This window comes from Agelaius phoeniceus, chromosome 3 (genome assembly GCF_051311805.1).
Source record: "Agelaius phoeniceus isolate bAgePho1 chromosome 3, bAgePho1.hap1, whole genome shotgun sequence".
Lineage (NCBI taxonomy): Eukaryota > Metazoa > Chordata > Aves > Passeriformes > Icteridae > Agelaius > Agelaius phoeniceus.
Window position 1 is genome coordinate 50814008 of NC_135267.1, and position 19044 is coordinate 50833051.

The 19044-nt window shown below is 42.0% G+C and overlaps 2 protein-coding genes across 2 annotated transcripts in view; one reads left to right on the top strand and one right to left on the bottom strand.

Moving 5' to 3' along the window:
- MCM9 (minichromosome maintenance 9 homologous recombination repair factor) overlaps positions 1 to 19044 on the bottom strand; it is a 48248-nt gene that overhangs the window by 15502 nt on the left and 13702 nt on the right. The gene's annotated exons all lie outside the window — the stretch shown is intronic.
- ASF1A (anti-silencing function 1A histone chaperone) lies at positions 1586 to 12611 on the top strand. Its single transcript, XM_054630062.2, has 4 exons — positions 1586 to 2006; positions 5471 to 5586; positions 10016 to 10192; positions 12114 to 12611. Exons 1-4 carry the CDS (start codon positions 1898 to 1900, stop codon positions 12324 to 12326), a joined length of 615 nt encoding a protein of 204 aa, XP_054486037.1. The 5' UTR covers positions 1586 to 1897; the 3' UTR covers positions 12327 to 12611.

Consider the following 19044-nt stretch of genomic DNA (forward strand, 5'->3'; position numbering starts at 1 on the left):
AAGGGGATGGCTTCCTGACAGGCATGCTTGCTTCCCTGCACAGCCCCTCTGGGGTGGCCTCTCCAGCAGCAGCCCCCAGGGCCCTGCAGACAGCCCGTCCCCCCCGGGGCACCCAGCAGTAAAGGCCGCTGTGCTCAGGGGCTCTATCCCAGCCAGCCAGGTGCTCTATCCCAGCACAGATATCCCTTGCCAGCGGCCAAGAGGTCACTGCCGTGGGCTGCAGGCTTGGGCTCACAAGCCTGGCACCACTGCCCAGCCCCACTGCCCTGAGCTGGGGGGCTCCTGGCACCCGGGATGCCACCAGCACCAGCACAATCAGCACAGAAACAGGAAGATAAAAACTCACCAAACAAAGCATGACAAAAACCAAAAAGGGCTGAAATGGGCCCAAAACTGAAAGTGCCCCTCTGCACATGGTGGAGCCCCGCAGGCAAGATGGTTTAGCCTGTAAGTGAATCACTTTCTTTCACATTTTTCTTAGGGGATGCTGAAAGCTTAATACACCTTCCTACTTGATTAGACTCGTTTTGTGCATTCTGACAGCAAAAGTGCTTGTTCTGGAAGATGTTGGGAACAATTTCATCATGAGTGCTGGCCTAGTAGTTTTTCACTCCTCCCAAGCAGCCAGCGTTGCAGTTGTTGTTTATACAATACTGCACAATCCTAGCATATAAAAAAACACTTAGGATTCTTTTAAACACTTCTGAATCTTCCCTTTAATAAATAAGGTTAAATAAAACTTTAAAATGAGCTCTAGTTGCAAGCAGTTTTCTGTCCTATTGAGATACAGTGCTTCTTTACCATTTTGCCTAAAGTGAATGGACAAAAGATTATATTTTGTCCCTGTTCTACCCATGGTTCCAATTTAGTTATGATATTTTGCCCTACTATTCTTCCAGCCTCAACTTTCAGCTTAGGGCACTTTCCAAGCTGGATGTGGTCTTACATTGTTTACAACTTGCAGAGGATGAACACTTTGAAAGGAAATTACTTTCTTCTTCAGCTCACAAGGCTCACAACTTTAAATAAAATACACTGACAAAAGATGCGTCTTCTATATATTAATCTAAACCGTATAAATTTCAATAAAAGTTATTGTGGTAGGCAGGATAAACACAGTCCCATAAGCTATATGCCAGCAATTGAAATGAAGTCGCATCTTAGTACTTAATTTTTTCTTTAAATAAAATCATTGCAAAGCAACAGCTTTTAAATTAAGGTAGAGTCCCTCGGTCACGAATGGAGAGCTGACTAGTTGCGTAATAAGATCTTTCCTCCTGATTTTCCCCTTGCTTGGACTTTAATGCACACAGAAGAAAGAAAAAAAAAAAAAAACAAAGAAAAAAACGAAGAGGAAAAGAGATAAGCTCTCAGTCCTTTTCCTGGAAATCAGAGAAGCAGATGTTCTGCGCCTCCCTCAAGCCCGCCCGGACCCTCTCCCGCCCTGGCCCCGCCCCCTGCTCGGCCCCGCCCCCCGGCCCGTTGGCGGTTGCTGGCGGCCGTTGCCGGCGCGCGCCGGGCGGGGGCGCTGCGGCGGGGGCGGCGCGGGGCGGGCGCGCGCGGAGGCCGCTCTGGCCGGCGCTCGGTGCCCGCCGTGCCCGCGGAGGGAGGGCCCTCGCCCGGCGAGCGGCCAATCCGGGCGGGCGCTGGCGGCGAGCAGGGGCAGAATGGGCTGTAGTTGAGCGAAATAGGGAAAGCGGCGAACAGTGTGGAGCGTTCCCGGTGTAAATAAAAGGGGGGGCGAAAAAAAAAAAAAAAAAAGTTTGTGGAAGTCGCCGCCCTGCAGCCTCGCTCGGGCAGCGGAGCGGGGGCTTGTGCGGCGCGGGAGCCCAGCACGGAGGACTTTAGTGCGCGGCGTTAACACGCTCTGCCTATTGTTTGTGTTTTTTTCCAAAATATGGCAAAGGTTCAGGTGAACAATGTAGTGGTGTTGGATAATCCTTCTCCTTTCTACAATCCTTTCCAGTTCGAAATCACATTCGAGTGCATAGAGGACCTGTCTGAAGGTGAGTAGAATTTTTCTCCCCGATACGGATTTTGCAACCCGGGGCTCTGAGCTCGGAGCATTTAAGGCTTAAACTTTGCACAGGCCTGCGCCTACAATTTCACAGTCTCTCCACCTCGGCCGCATCGCCGTGCCGAGCCGAGGGGATGTGCCGGCCGGGCGAGGGGATGTGCCGCTCCCGCCGAGCCCGGCGCCGGGGAAAGTTGGCGGTGTCCGCCCGCTCTGGGCGCCGAGCCGGGCCCGCCGCCTCTCCCCGCCATCGGCAAGGCGGCGAGCTGCCTCAAGTTGCGAGGAACTTGTTAGAGTGGAGGTAGCCATGTTGCCAGCTTTGTGTGTGCGTGGGGGGAGCGAGCGGGAGACAGGAGGGTTGAACCGGGCTCGGCGGCCGCGCATCCCCGCGGGCACGCGGGATGCTGCGTGTTTAGCCCCGGCGGTACTCGGAGCGCGGAAAACGCTCCGCGGGGATGCGTTTCGATGGCCTCGTGCTCCATTTTAATACTAAAAAAAAAAAAAAAAAAAAAAAAAAAAAATTGAAATCACGGTGGGAGGCAGGGGCGGGCTGACTGGCTGGCCCCGCATGCCGGCAGCAGGCAGCCGCGGTAGGTGCGCGGGGGTCGGGGGCACGGCTCGGAGGGGAGTGCGGGCTGTGGGAGCCCCCGCCGCGGGGGAGGGGGCCGCCCGCCTGCCACTATTTTTGGAAGTCACTCGAAAGTTACTGGCAGCCGCCAGCGGGTGGGGGATGGCCCCGGCCTTGCCGCCCCACGGGGACCCCGGTCCTGAGCCGGGGCCGCCGCCGCGCTCCCGCCTTCCCCCCGAGTCGGGCGGGCCGCGAGCCGCCCTCGCCCCGGCCGCGCTCCGCAGCGCCGCCCCCCGGGCGGCCGCGGGACGCGCCCCGAGAGGCCGCGCGTCGCCCCGCGGGCGGGAGTTTCGAACGGCTCCGGGCGAGGGAGGGAGTGCGGGGCGCTCGCGCCCGCCGGCGGGCCGGGGAGCGGCCGCTGCCCCGAGAGCAGGAGGAGGCCGCCCGGCCGGGCTGCCTGTGAGCGGGAGAGGACACTGCCCGGGCGGCACTCGGCGGAGCCCAGCGCCGCCTGCACGCCAGAGAGCCCCGCGGGCGGAGGGGCGAGGGCAGGGCTGAGGAGAAGAGCGCTGTCCTGGCTGAGGTGCCATGGCAGGCTCGCTGTCGCTGCGGCTTAAGTCGCCTCACCCCGCCTGCCTCTGCAGCAGCGCGTACTCGTGCGTGCCGGCGGGATGGTGACAGCGCGGGAGGGAGGGACGGCCGCCGTGGCGGGAACTTCAGAGGAAGTCTCGCCTGAGCCAGGGTTTCTCTAGGCCTCCTCAGCCCGTCTCCTGCCTTCTTGCAACTGACGGACGCAGCGGCTGGAGCTGTGCTCCATGCCCCACCACGCTGCTGGCTGGATCTCTCCGGTCAGCCTGCCCATCCGAGGGGCAGCACCGGACCCCCTCCGTGGCAACTGCTATGGCAGGTGGCAGTGCCCCTGACAGGGACTCTGTGCAATGTTAGGCTTTTCCTTCCAGTTGTACACAGCTGTAGGTGATGCGCTCCTCACACTCGGGACTTAGGTAAAAGTTAATCCTGGACAGTTGTGATGAGAAGAATTATAAATGGTCCGATACAGAATTCTCAGCTCCTTTCCCCCACCAACATGCAAGTTAAGACTATAGGATAAATTAGGGATGAGTGCTGCTGTCTTTCACATTTAAAAATAAGATTAAACACAGCCATTGTATACTTGATAAAAAGTCACTGCCTCAGCTTTCCTATGCTAATACATCTATTTACTTTGCTGTTTTCGGCCTGTGCTCTGCAATAATGATCCTAAAATGAAATCCATGAACTCCAGCCCTCCTAAAGTGGTTGTTCTGTATCAACATACTTAAATAACATTTAAAATTTACTTTTAAAAAGTCTACACTTAGTATTAAATACTATGAGTTGTTTAGAACAAATTACATTTTGTTCTCCTAGAATAATGGCACAGGATGGTGTGGTAGTCTTAAGCAGTTCAGCCTAAAAGTCCTCACTTCTTGTAAGTAGTAATTTGTCCTCAGATGCAGACAAGAAAGTTCCTTAATTATCCTGGATGAGTACCGTGCAATACTGACAACAGCTAGTACTTCATGCTTAAAAGGTAAATAAAACCTCTGATACAGTACCTAGGAAACTGCTGTGTGGTACAGATGAGTAAAATCCCTTCCCAAGCCCTGTTTATTATGATAGTTAAACCTGCAAAACCTGCACTAATGGTAAACAAAATAAGCGAGAAGAATTCACCAATGAGGAAAGAGAGTTGCAGTCTTTAAGCAGTCACGTTCTGTTCCAAGTGCTATTTTTTTTTTCTATGCTTAAATTCCATTCCTGCATCCAGAAACCATGAGGCAGACCTTTGGATTTGCCAAGTGTACTAATCAAGTTAATGTAATAGCTTACAGGTTTGTGTTTTGCAAAGGCAATCAGGGAAAAAAAGAAATACACCATGTAAGTTTTTAAGGTACAGTTCTGAAACAACAGCTTAATTAAGAAGTGTTAGTTATAGTTTTTTGTAATGGTGGTCTCTTTTTTTCCCCTCTTGTTTTAATAACCCCAAAATCTGTCTCGCAAGATTAGTTTCATATGTGTGAATAATACTGTTTCTTGAATCAAAAAGGGAAGGTGAAAAGCTGACCCAGGAAGAGCTAATTTGGGTTAATTTGCAGTTTCAACTTTAAAACATCTGTGGGGAAGAGGCTGAGTTAGAAAACACTGATTTGTAATAAATGTTAGTTTAGTGCATGCCTTTAAGAAGCAACATGCTATGCTGATTTTTTTTTTTTTGGTCTATAATTCAATTTCAGGATGTAGATAAGATCCAACCATCACTGTCTTTAAGAATATGGTCTAGGCATGCTGTCACAATTTTATGTACTTCCCAGGTAACACAAGTGACATATGAAGAAAGGGGGGCATACAATTAGTGTGCCTGGAGCTTGCCCAGGGGGTTTCTTACTCAATTAACTACTTTCCATGATCTCTGTAATTTAAGCTGTGAGGTGTGTATGTGCAAGGTGGGAATTTTGGTTTTGGGAGGTTAGTCAGTATTCAAGGATGTGATGATTTATAGGTATCATCCCTCTGCTGCATAATTCTGACAGACTTTGAGAAGATGCTCAACACAGCTCCCAGTTAGTAAAAGGGTCCTACTCTCTGTATGAACTTTGAAAATTAACCTCACTGTAAAAATAGAGGGATTCCTGTGGTACATCTGACTAGAGGGAGAAAGTGGGATGATCTGTTTCATGAGGGTCAGGCATCAGTAAATTTTTCTGATGAAGACAGGTCCCTGTTATTTTAGGCTTGTTGCCAAAGAAGTAATTTTAGGCTATGCAAAATTGTAGATGGGCAAGAGTGGAAGACCCCCTAACTGTAATGACAAATAATGTTTGTTTTTTTTCTTCTTTTTTATGTAGATTTGGAATGGAAAATAATTTATGTGGGTTCAGCTGAAAGTGAAGAGTATGATCAGGTGTTAGACTCTGTTTTAGTTGGACCTGTTCCTGCAGGCAGACACATGTTTGTATTTCAGGTAAGTTTGATTTAACCCTTTCTAAAAGTTGTGCTAATTTGATATGGGATAACTGTATCAAACTAAGAGGCACTTGAAAAATAATGGTGAAAAAATATTGCAGTGAGCCCCTCAGGTATGATATACCTTCCTGAGCTTGTACTTCTTGCCTCTGATATTGCTTGGTTATATTTTTTATTTGTGGTATCAGTAATAACTGATAAAAGCACAGTTCCCATAGCTACTGATAATTTTAACCAGTCTGGTTCATAATCAGCAGTGCCAGGTGCCTGGTTTACACCAGCCCCATCAGGCTCACCTCTTCTGCTGCTGGTAGCAGTTTCAGACAATCAGGAGCACTAGGTTAATGTACACAACACCTTCAGAGGATCAGACCAACAAACTAATTGAAAAAACTCAGCTGGAATAATCAAGACATTTGTTTCTGTTTGGCAGAACACATGGTCAGCTGTGATGTTTGGCTAAGCATGCTAAATCATAACAAAATACAGTGATTTCTAAAATAAAGATAGAAATTCACTGGTAAATGGGAGGTACACAAGTGTGTAGGTCAAGACTGCAAAAATAAGTCTAGAACATGTGACAGTCTATAAAATACTGCTGTTAATGCCAAAAGTTAATAAGGAATAACGAAGGAAAAGAAAACAGGGAAAGAGCAACACTAAGATGACTTGTTTCTATTTTAACTCAGTGAGAAGCAGGGGAGAAAACCTGAAGTAGACTTGCCTGAATTCTTACAGAAGCTTTCTTTTGTTTGGGATAACTTCTGTTGTGGTGGTGGGGTGTTTTTGTTAGTCTATTTATTCAAAACTATAATTTTTATTAAAACTCATTTTCTCTATGAAGTACTAGATTTTTTTTTTTTTGTAAACTGAGAGCAAAATCCATGGGATAAAAAAATCAGACAGAAACTGAGTAAATCTTATTGTATAAGAACTCTGCTTTTTTCCCCAAATATTATAAATTCACTTAACTAATGGCAAATGCATGCTGAAGTATGAGCATTAAAGAACACTGAAGTGCTGACTCCCTTATTTCTCATGGTTGCTGTAACTGGTTTAAAATAATACCAACATTTGTGAGGCAATCCTGATTAATTCTGTAAGTTGCAGGAAGGGTAGTTTATTTGGCGTTTTGTGGGTGCTTGTTTGTTGTTGATTCTGGGCCTTTTTGTTTTGTTTTTTTTTCCTTAAAGAACAGGCTTAAGGATAGGATTAGACTGGTTGTTGCAGCATTTATTAACCACATACACCCAAATCAGTGTTGAAACATTTCTGTTTGGTTTTGGAGCCAGGCCTAATTTTTTCACACTACAGATAAAGCAAATGTGTAACAAATGCATCATTTATTAACAGTTTTTCCATTATCAAGCCATTATAGCTTATGGCATTAATTGGTCAGTAATAGGTGATCCTCTATTGCTCTCAGAGGGGCTACCTTGTGTTTGTATGGTGGAAAATCAGCTGGCATTTACATTTCTAATTTGAAGATGCACTGTTCTCAATCAAAGGTCCAAAGATTCCTTGTTGATGGTGATGGGAAAGGAGCAAGAAGCAGGGGCCTAAAAAAGGCACGTTTTGGCTGTATGATTAGGCAGGTCTCAAATTAAATTTACTGGTCTTGCAGTTTCTGTAGAATGGACTCAGTAATTGTATTGTGGTTATAAATGACACTACAGCTAAATTAGGAGGAGATGTGTAGAGATTTTTGCTTAGATTGGAGTAGGTCCTGTAAGAGATTCCATCTGTTAAAATATACTTTTTATTTCTTACGGAAGCATGGTTGGGTCTGCGTATATTACACTTCAAAGGCTCTGGATTTCAGGTGAGGGTAGGACTCAGCACATGTGTACACAGGAAACCACCAAAACCCAAAGTGCTGCAAGAAGCCTTTGCTGATGACTGAAGCAATTTTATTCACCAAGCTGAAGCAGCCTGGGATACGGAGAAAACAAGCAAGAGAAGGCAAGAATAGGGCAAAGCACAGAACTGCAGGAGGCATGTGACACAAAGAAAAGAGATTATGTTCATGGGGAATAGCATAAGGAAAGGACCTTTGCAGAGGAGTATAAAATTTTCAGATAATCTGTTGTAGATTTTTCTAGATAGGAAAATGGCTGAAATAGCAACTAAAATGGAGTACCACACAGATAGATTACCAAGGATGACAAAAATACCTTGGATGAAAAAATATGTGAAACAGGTTGGGAATTCAGCTTTACAGAAAGATGGACAATTAGACTTAGAAAAACAGCTTTTTGTTTAAACCCCCAAAACATTACCTTTAAAAAGGTTTCAATAGTAAAGGCCCACAGCTTGGCCTATTTGTTTTTAAATCTCAAGATATACATAGTGGAACCTGATTCCTTCTCGATTCTCTTGGGAATTTGTAATAAAATCACAGAAACTTCTTTTTGAGCATATAAGCACATAAATAATTTACTATCCTTAAGTGCACATATAACCTTTGCTACCTACTCTGCAGGAATAGCTATGAGAATAAATATCATGTGGAAAATCAAGATAATTCAAGGCAACATGTGGGCTGATTTCATCGAATTCTTGAGTAATTTATAGCATAATTATGGCATATTAAGACAGTGACTTTTATGCAAAAATTAATCTACTGCCTCTGTCCAACAAAATATCTGTTTGCAGGTAATCTGCTTATTTATCATTTGGTCATACCAAGCTCTTGTTTTTTTTCTGCCATCTGTGTATGATGTTTGGTTCCTGAGTAATTAAGGAGTTAGACAAAACCAGGGAGCTAAAAATCTGAAAAAACTGTTTTAATCAGTCTTCAGTGTCTTTTTCATGCAGCAAAACAATGCTTGAGAGATAAGTAGAATTAGAACAGAGTATTTCCTTGGGTTCAGAACTGTGTCACAGGATATTACAAGACAGAAAGTGACAGTGGGAACCTGGAAGACTAAGATCTTACATTAGAATGGGAGTTGAGTTTAATGGGAAGTTAAACAGAATGTGGTTCTTCTGTTGCCCATTACTGTGAAATTTAAAGTGATCAGATAGTTCTGGGCACTGTTAGAACAAGACTACTGAGTTAAAGTAATGATGTAAACTGTACTGGCAGTTCTTGTGATTTCCTCAAGCTTCTGCATTTTTTCTGTTTCTTGGCCATCTTTTCCATTCCCCTATGCTAGTTGTAAAGCCATTCAGTCATTTTCTATTTCCTTCAGGGCTGGAGGAAGAGGAGTTCTACCTGATTCCCTGGTTTCTTCTCATCCCTTGGGTGTATTTCTACCCGAGAGGTCTGACTCATCTAATTTTTGTGTGAAGTGCCTACAGCTTCTCACAAAAAGCCAGACTGGTTTGAAGGCTTAAAATTCAAGTGGCAAAGAGTAGATGCCAATGCTGCATGAGCAGCAGCTCCCAAATTTCACCATGCTGAAGCATATAAATACTATAGAAAAGTAGGAATGAGAGGGACAACAGGCATTCATTCCATTCATCCTCTGTCATTAGGCAAGGTTTGTTACACCCAAACCATCTGAACACACATTACTAATACCAGCTTGTTCTCACAACATGGGTGTTCACTGTTGACTTCAGATCTTCATGTGGAATTGTAAATATGAAGCTGTTTTACTATACTTGTGTTGCTGTTACTTTAAATCCTGCAGCAGAATCGGGCATCACATTTTATCAATAGATGTGGTAGTTAGGAGGCATTTTAAGGGACTGATGTGAGCCACATTTTATGAGGCAAATTTTATTGATAAGTAACTGCAGAGCCATGGTAAGTAAGGACACTGAGGAAGATTGTATCAGTTGCATATTAATTAGGTTTGCCTACTGGTAGAAAATGTTCAGGTGTCTTGGAGAGATGATGCAGTTAACGGCATAAATTTTAATGAATATGGGTATTAGGAATGAAGCCAGAGAAAGTTCTTAATTCCTTTCCTAGAAATCTGTGGAACAGCTCAAACCTTACCATAGCCCATCCCTTTTCTTGCTGAACTATAATTTGCAGTCTAGTTTTAAGGATATAGTCTTCTTAAAGAGCACACATACAGACCAATTCAACCTTGAGGGTGTATGAGAAAATAATCTTGCTCTACTAAATTATCAAGATGGGCTGGAGAACTGTGGCACTGTAGAACTGGAGTGATGTTGGTACCCCTGTGTGAACAATGGTTCAGCTGATCATATATTTAAAAGGAGTTTTGGATCAAACCTGGCCATTTGCCCATGAGAAATGTCAGCAAACAATTTTACTGTATTCCAATTCTGTCGTTGGAGGATGGTGTTCTAAATCTAGAGTTGATGTTGTGAAAGCAGTATATTTTCTGGTTAACTTGAACAATTTTAAATATAGTCACTACTTAGCTGCTGAAACACACTACTTGAGAGTCCCCTGCTAGGTAGGCATGTGCTATCAATTTTAATTTATCTTTCCCTTTCACATTTAGGCTGATGCACCTAACCCAGGGCTTATTCCAGATGCAGATGCAGTAGGTGTAACAGTTGTGCTAATTACATGCACTTACCGAGGTCAAGAATTTATTAGAGTCGGCTACTATGTAAACAATGAATACACTGAAACAGAACTGAGAGAGAATCCACCAGTAAAGCCAGATTTTTCTAAGGTAAGGCATGTTTTGTTTTAGTCATGTGTCAGAGGTATGCTTATAGAAAAAGGTGTTTAAGAAACAAACCCAAGCCCCAAGTGGTTTCATTAAGTGCATGGAATGAGGCATCAAATAATGGAAAATACTTGGGGGGACAGACTGCAAGTGCCATGTAGTTGTCATAAATTTAGTGAATACTGAGAGACCATCAAAAATTTCCAGCATCCTGAAGACTTGGCTGTACTTTCACACTGACTGTGAAATAAACTATTGGATTTATTCCCACCTGCACCACTGTTTATAAAATGGCCGTGTTCTTCAGAAAAACATGTTTTTCTAAGGCCATCAACCATCATAATGTTTTTTCTAAGCCCATCAACCTGGAACTAAGTTGTAGATATTTATTTACTACAGTTGTTACTCAGCTGTTCTAGGGTCAGAGCTACAGTTTCTGCAAAACTTTACCAAACAAACTGAGGAACAAATTAGGTGCAAAATGAGAGAACATGGGAGCCTGGTTAGATCATTATCTGATAAATGTCTAATTTGACAAAGGAAATATACAGATAAAGTTATAAAAACATATATTCTTCATGGTAATAATTAAACCAGGACTAGAATTAAAAGATGAAATAGTATGTTTTTCTATGCTTAACTTTATTTTCAGTGATCAGGTACTAAAAAAAATTACTGAAAATTATAGTAAAGTTTGAGGATTCTTAAACTTTGCATATGTTCCTTTCTTCTTTATTTCTTTCACTTAAAACATAACTTATTTGTTATGTTGGTTGCCAGAGCCAAAATGGTGACTCCCTATAAACACTTGAATTTAGAATGCCTAGAACTACTTCTCTTCATTCTCCATTTATATAAAATCTAGCTTTCCTGCTATGGAAGAGAACAGCAAAAGCTATCATATGTTTGTATAGAGTCCTTAATGTGACTTGGGGAAAAAATGGAAGTGCACAAGTAGAAGGTTATTGAAGTGATTGATTAACTATTGGGCAATTAGCTCTAACCAGCTTCTAAAAAATAAATAGTCTTTTTAGTTAGTGTAAAGGGTCAGGAAATACTTCATGAGAGTATACTTTCCTGGAGAATAAAATGGACAAAGCAAACCTTTCCTGTGATCACTCTGAAATACCATAGTGAGTGTCCACTGGCTCTAAGTTGCCATCCTCCAGGTAAGAATATATACTCTTTCACCCCTTTTCAAAATAAGGAGAAAATCAGCTTTTTTTTTTTTTGCTCTTTTTTTTTTTTTTTTTTTTTTTTTTTTTTTTTTTTTTTTTTTGCTGGATACATAAACAAATGCCACATGTTTTCAAAAGAAAATGAAGGCCAGCCATGAGAATAAGATAGATGACTAATCATGTCCACTGCCACAGCATTAGTATTTTCGAAATATAAATGTTTTTATTTTAAAACTTTAGTCAATAAATCCTCTTAGTGAAATCAGTCTGAAGTGTGCTAGTTTAAAGATAAGGTTGTACTTTTAAATGAAGATGAGAAGTTGATGGAATTGATAGGTATTGCAAATACCATAATGTTGATGCAAAATTTGATTAAGTACTGTGGTTTGCAAAATCCTTGTGGGGGTAGAAGTTATTTGCTTTACTAAAAGCTGGATAAAATAATAAACACTTGCACTTTACTTGTGGATCTCTTTCACAGCCTTGACCTTGCAGAACAGTTAAAACACTCTTGAGAAAGTGGTTATTTTGCTGAGGAGAATATTAGGGAAAATAATAAGTGATGTACTGTAAGCACATTTCTGATCCATAGGTAGTAGCTATAGATTCACATTGATGTGAATTCCCTTTTTAAACAAACTGTTAAGCAAACAAGGCTATAGAGACTAAAAGGAAAAAATCTATATGCATATGAACTCCAGTTTTAGATGTACGCATTACAATCCATATATTTTCTTCTTTCCCAGCTTCAAAGGAATATTTTGGCATCTAATCCCAGAGTCACAAGATTCCACATTAATTGGGAGGACAACACTGAAAAACTGGAAGATGCAGAGAGCAGTAACCCAAATCTACAGTCCTTGCTTTCCACAGATGCATTACCTTCAGCATCAAAGGGGTGGTCAACATCAGAAAATTCACTAAATGTTATGTTAGAATCTCATATGGACTGCATGTGACTAACCACCATCCTTTTGGTACTGTATATGTGTTAAACTGTAAAAACAACCAGAACTATTTCCCTCAAATTCCATAAGTACATAGTTGAAGCAATGTGAAGAACTTGTTTTAAAACATCCTGTAGAAAGTTTATAAAAAAAAAACCCAGAAAAAACCCAACAAACAAACAGTATTTGAGCAGATTGTGAAATATAAATACAACTATTTTTAAGTAATTGCCTTTTTTTTCTAATGTGTTATTCTATGTGGTCTAAACCAAACCTGATTAAAGTATATGTATTCTCTCCCCTCCCCCCTTACTTTGTAAGCACTATTAAAAGCTAAAAAAAGTTTAAAAGTTAAAAATTCAGGCAAAATGAAGGAATAGTGCCATGTCCTCATCTCTGCTATCCAGATTGCCAAATATAAAGTGCCCTTTAATACCATCTTAAGAACAAAATTGTCATTAGATGAAGTGCAGAGAAAGAAAGTATCTCTTAATAACAAAGTCCAAAAATGTCCTTTTGCTCTGAAAGCAGACAGCACAGTATAATTTTAGGTGCAAGCTTCTTTTCCTTTCAAGGCACATACTTGTTACTTAAAGCCTGCAATTTGAGATTTACCATCTGCTGTCTTGGATTTTAGGATTTTTTTTTTTAAATCTCTTGCTGCTGCTGTTTAGTCAAACTGTGGTTTTGTTCAGGACAGTGTTTCGTGTGAATTGGGGTGGGTACCTAGGACAGAGCCTTTTTTCAGGAAGGTATGCTACCCTAATAGCATATGCAAGTGGTTGGAAGGATGCAAGCAATTACTGGAAGATTCTAAGCCTCAAAAGCAATAGTGTGAATATCCCAAATATGCTCTTCTGTAAGATTATTATGGATCACTACTGGTTAGTATGTTTGTTTTCAGGCATGCTTTATTGTAGCTTTTTTCAGTAGTAGTAAGGAGTTTGGGTGTTTTCTTCCATTTTTTTGAAAACACCTGGAATTTTAAACTTCTCTGTTTTCTCTCTAGCCTTTAAGGCAATCCTATTTACTGGTATAAACTTTGTTGTGGCAGGCATGAGACACTCAAGAATACATTACTTGCCTTGAAGCTTTTGCAGTGAGACATCCCTATTACCGGAAGCATCCTTGAAGATAAAAGGAACTAAGCAGTAACCTGTCAAGACTTAAACCATTATTATGACACTTAAGAATTTAGTTATTCCTTCCAATCCTCATTAGCCTTATTTATATTTACTGTGCCTGTATGTGCATTTAAATTGTAATCTGTCATGCCAGATTACAGGAATATAGTTCTATTTACTAGTCACTGCCCAAATTATGAACCTTTGTAGGTTCTGGGCCCTTCAAAAGAAGGCACATTTCATGATGATTAACAGTGTAGCTCTGAATAAATACAGAATGCTTGCTGTTCTCTTTCTGCATTCTCTAATGGGATGAAGACAGTGCTTCTGTCTTCCCACATCATTAGTGAAATTGTCTGCATTTCAAATGTGTGGTTTTGAAACTGGAAAGGAATGGCCTGATCTGAATGTTTTTTGTGTATGGAAACTCAGCAGTACACATCTAGGGTGGATGAATGAATTAATGAAATCCATTCATCTTTGGATGCCTAGTTCTAATATGTGCTCTTAACAATCTCTCTCTAAGTGTTTAAAGTGATAACCAGAAATCTAAAAATATTAACACTCATTGGCAGGACTTAACACAAAAAACTGGTTCCCTGAACTAGCAGTTACTTCACTTGAGGGCTGAAATTCTGTGAACCTTATCTTTGATTTTCAATTATATTGCAACTTTTAGGCCTGCAGTGACATTTTGAGATTTTTCATGCACTTTATGTTCTATTTATAAGTCTATTTAGGATAGCTCATAAATGTAAGCATGTAAATAACTTGGTTATCTGCTGAAGGATTGACAGGCTTGTGAAGTCTGCCTCAAATTAAGGCTACTGTAGTAGTATCTCAAACCCTCGCCTTTATTGAGTATTCAAATGAAAACATGATCCAAGCACAGGCTGTAACCAGAACCCATCCCACTGGTAGCATGAAGGCTTTTTAGAAGCATATGCCACAAAGCAATGGAAGCAACCCATTATTGCTGCTACTGCAAAACCAACTACAAAATTTAGGCAGCAAAATTATGTCACCCAGCAAACCAATTAATTTAGAGGAATGGAAAAGTGAAGCTCTGTTGTCAGTCTAAAAAGTTTAAGAAGTCATCTGTGCATGAGAACTTGGGTGCTATAAACTTCAGGCTTCACTGTGGTAGGATGCTGCAGTAAAGTTTGGCACCACCTTACCTCATACACTCATGTGGCTTGGATAGCACTGACCCACCAACAGCAGGAAAAATAATGCTGTGCTTGGTAAAAATTGGTGACAAACAACCCTACCTCATGAACTTTGCAAGATAAATGGTATTTCTGTGGTTTTTGAGAGGCTGGGTCCCTCAGGTCTTTGCAACTTTGGCAGATCTTAGCAATCCATACACCCTGCCTTCTGAGTATCGTATTTCCTGACAAAATCACATTCCAGAGACAAAGAATTTGAGGAACCAACTTCCAGTCCCCCAGAGACTTCAGGCAATATCACAGCACAAACTTACTGGTATTAAAAGATAGAATGCATGTAGGGCATCTGTAAAGACTTGTTCCTGATCTCTGAACATTTTAAAACAGCAGGTCTGTGCACAGCCAACCAGTGTTGACATCACAGCATTACAATTTCAAGGTTGAAGATGTTTTCACTTTGCCACAAACTTTTACTTGAAGAGGCCACCAAGATGCAAAGCAATGCTACAGATTCTGCTGACAGGACCGGTGATGTATCTCACTGTGTTTTCATCTCAGGCAGGCAGACCATTACAAGACTGTCATTTGTTATTAATGTACAAAGAAGTAAGTGGATCAGACAAGGTAACATGGATGAAAAATGTGTGTGGTTTTCATGTCTAGCTTGGAAAAAAGTTCTCCCTCAGCTTATAGGCACTGATTTATTCAGGCATCACCTTCAATCTGAATTACTATGACACTTCAATTTGAAGGAGGCAAAATGGTTCCTCCTCCATCAAAATGGAGACTAGTGAAATTTCATCTTTCTAGTAGCTTTACAAAGCTCCACTGAAAAAGCCAACCTTACCTACCAATCTTCAACAATGAAGCAACTTGGAGCTTTACTACAATAACCACAGTTTATGGCTTACCAGACACTCTGTATTCTTGAGATGGGAGTGACAAAGTCACAAATCTGGTGATCTGACAGTCCATTATTTTCTTTGCAGTGCCTCAGCTGGTGCTTTTCTGGAAGTCAGCTCAGATTGAAAGGTAGCCACTTGTAGCTAGATTGATTGTCCACTGACATCTGAAAATGTTGGTAGGAAGGAAAAGGGAAAAACCCTGAACGTGCTATGCATGTATACTCCTGGCAAATCCTCATTTATCAGGGACAGAAAAGGGCAAAGTTAAATCTTCTGGCTTCTGTCTGGACAGCTGCAGATCCTTCATGTACCTAACTACCCTACTCCTTATCCATCTGCAAGAGTACAGATGATCTAATTTTCTTTGAGAGCCACAGAAGTTTGGTCAGGAGATGATGGGTTAATTGTTGCTGTGGTTGCTGGCTGGGGGGCTCTGCTAAGTGCCAGCAAGGAAGATGCAGCAAAACTGACAACTACGTGTAAGGCCTGGCAGTTTGTGTGGAACTCTTCTTCCTAGGCACTCCCATTTCTGTTTCCAGTTATGGTTCTGCTTAAAAGTTGGTCTTGTAGTGTGTGATATGAGACCAGTGCTGGAGAAGATGGATGGAGAGCTTTTTCCTTAATTTTTGGTCTGGGCAAAAATGATATAAGGAAGAGCCAGCTGGAGGCACTAGGAGGCCTTTCTTAAAGGCAAACCCAAGGCTTCTACACGGAACTTAGGGGGTCGTTGCAGGGGGAGATGGAGGGAGGATACATTTAAACATTTCCAGCTTTAGGTAATGCAGTTTTGGAGGCATGGCTGGGTACTCACTGTCCATGGCCTAAGGGGTATGACTGCAGACAAGAGAAAGTCAGAGGAAAGAGGTGTGTGTGCTACACCAGATGAAAGCAACAACAGCTGCATGTTACCAGCAGTGTTAAGGTGTTAAAAACTGGATGAACTGAACTGGCAGAAACCTTGTTTACAGAGTTCTGTGGTCTCCCTCCAAAACTCCCTTGGCCCCATGAGATAAGGATGCCATCCTTTCAAAATAAAGGTATCCTTCCAGTTTGTCCTTTCTCACTAGGAGGGTGGGGCAGAAACAAACTGGAAAGAAGGACGGGCTTCACAGTATGGTAAAGAAAATGCTGAAGATATCTGTTATTCATCCAAAAATCAACTGCTTGAAATGCCTGCCATTTCAACAGCAGGATGAAAAAGTCTGATGAAGGCTGGCCTGGAGGTGTTAGAAGTGTGTAAGACCTGAAACCTTCAACCAACATGACAAGATATTGTTCCTGCAGTATTTCCCATCCAAACTAACTATGGGCCTTCAGATATATAGCTGTTTGAAAAAAGCAAAATTTTTGAAGATTGGTATCTCTTGGGCTAAATAATCTCTGTCATGCAGGTAGACAAGGTAAGCTCTCCCAGGACAAAGCCATTTTGGAACAGCATTATTGAGAAGAAATTAAGGGAACTAAAGAAGTGGGACATTGTTACAGATGGGGCATGTATGACAATATTTGATCACAGCTTCAAATTTCATTTCTTCAACAAGTTTAGTAGACTTCCTATAGAGCTAAAGGCTTTCCAACTTGAGGCCCAGATGTTGAAGGAACAGCCAGTGAAGTCACCCTCAAGAAAATATTTTCAGGTTACATACTGATCAAGTTCATGTACAATTATAAGTATTCAGGAAAACAATCCTGTGGTAGAAGTGATGATCAGAGAAAGTGACAACCTAATTAATACTGCATCTGTATTAATAACTTTATCAGGGACAGGGTATGAATCCATGGTGGAAAATGGTTTCCTGGCACTACTTTGGCTTATGTCAACTAGGGAAGGCACAGGAACAGTTGGAGATCTACACAGAGGGAAAAGTATCTCCAGTTTCAGAGTCTTGCATACCTCAGGATACTGACACCATGTAATCTATTTATAACCACAGCTGGATGGCTCATGTCAGTGGCTTTGGATTGGTTTCTAATGGATCAGAAGAGAGACAGCTGTTAGCACCTGAAGCCTGCCTAGCAGGGGAAAGCTTACCATGAAAGAAGAAATGGGGTGGTTTCCCTCAAGTCAGTTCCCTTCCATGAAAAGAAAGGAAATCAGTAGCAAACTGCTGTTGGCATGAATGGACGGTGTTACACATGACAAAATACCAGCAAAAGGAAGTACTTGCAAGGCTCTGCAGAGGTTGTAGAGGAGAGGCCATAAGGGTGCATGTCACACAGCTCAGAAAGGCATGTTATACAGAACTGGAGAGCTGGAGAAGCAGCTGATAGTCTCCCAGATTTTTAGGCAAGCTGTTTTAAAAACAGTTCACAAAATTCTTTAAGCAATCAATCTGTGGAGGGATGCAACACCAAACAAAATTTTCTGAAGTGTGAACCATTAAATATGCCCTAGCAAGCAGCAGAATGACTCTGAGTCCTGGATGTCCATGAGCTCCAGAGCTGCCAGCTGCTGCATGTGTTGGTTCCTGTTGCACACCATTCGATCACTGCAAATCTCAAGCTCCAGAGGCAAATGAAATGTTTTCTTACTAGCGATTATCTCATCCAAATAAACATAAGCAGCACTGTGCCTCTGGGGCCTGCAAAACAGTTTATTTAACTCAGTAGTAAGGTGAGAACTCCCAGAGAGATCTTGCTAAGCCTCTCTAAGTCTCTATCTTTATGGAAAACTGTGTATCAATTTCTAAAAATAAAAGGTAGCTGAGTGACTCCCTGGGATTCTCCGACAAGACACAAGTCAGGGAGAATGAACCGGGCCTGTAAAAAACCAGTGTAGACAGAACGAAACAGTGGGACAGATGGTTCCCCCATCTTTCATTTACAGATCACAAAGTCCTACAGTGGTCAAATAAATTCTTACCATGGAGTTGTTGTGTGTGGGCCGGTCTGCCTGCCAACTATCATTAAAGAGATGTGGGAGGAACAAACCCCGGTTCCTCATATAAGTCCTAAACTTGTAGAGAATTTGCAACAGAAAACTTCTGCTAAGTGTTTGAAAGAAAGGCAACTTAATAAATAAGTAAGCTCAGAAACTTACTTACTGAGTGGAGGTAAAGTTCTGTTTTTTTCAAAACAGAGAACAAATTATCTGTCACTTCTAAGGGCTGTTTGCAGCAAGCGGGCAACTTGAGCTTGTGGGTGAGATAGAAAGATGAAGGTCTTCCAAACCTTCAGCAAGAAAGCAGGGTTTTCTCCTGGGTTGTACCTTCTGAATCAGGTAAAACAGCACAGACTTTGTTTAGCAAGTGGAGGGGAAGGCAGGAACCTGACTGAAAAAGCAGAGGCCCAACAGCAAATTAAGCTGCAGGAGTTAGGTCACTCTATTCTGAAATTCTACAAGCCAATTCCAGTCACGTCGGTAGGGGTTAATGGACTGCAGCAGGCACATGATACTGCAGGGACACAAAGTATCATAGTGGATCTCAGAGCAGGTGATGCCCAAGGTATACCAGGGAAGAAAGAGAATTTGGGCACAAGGAGAATGTTAATGACCTAATATGCTGTCCTGGTACAAATAAATACTTGTACA

Coding starts and splice junctions, on each gene's coding strand:
- ASF1A (XM_054630062.2), top strand. CDS start 1,898: ATGGCAAAGGTTCAGGTGAACAATGTAGTGGTGTTGGATAATCCTTCT. Junction 5,587..10,015: donor GACACATGTTTGTATTTCAG/GTAAGTTTGATT, acceptor TTTCACATTTAG/GCTGATGCACCTAACCCAGG. Junction 10,193..12,113: donor TAAAGCCAGATTTTTCTAAG/GTAAGGCATGTT, acceptor CTTCTTTCCCAG/CTTCAAAGGAATATTTTGGC.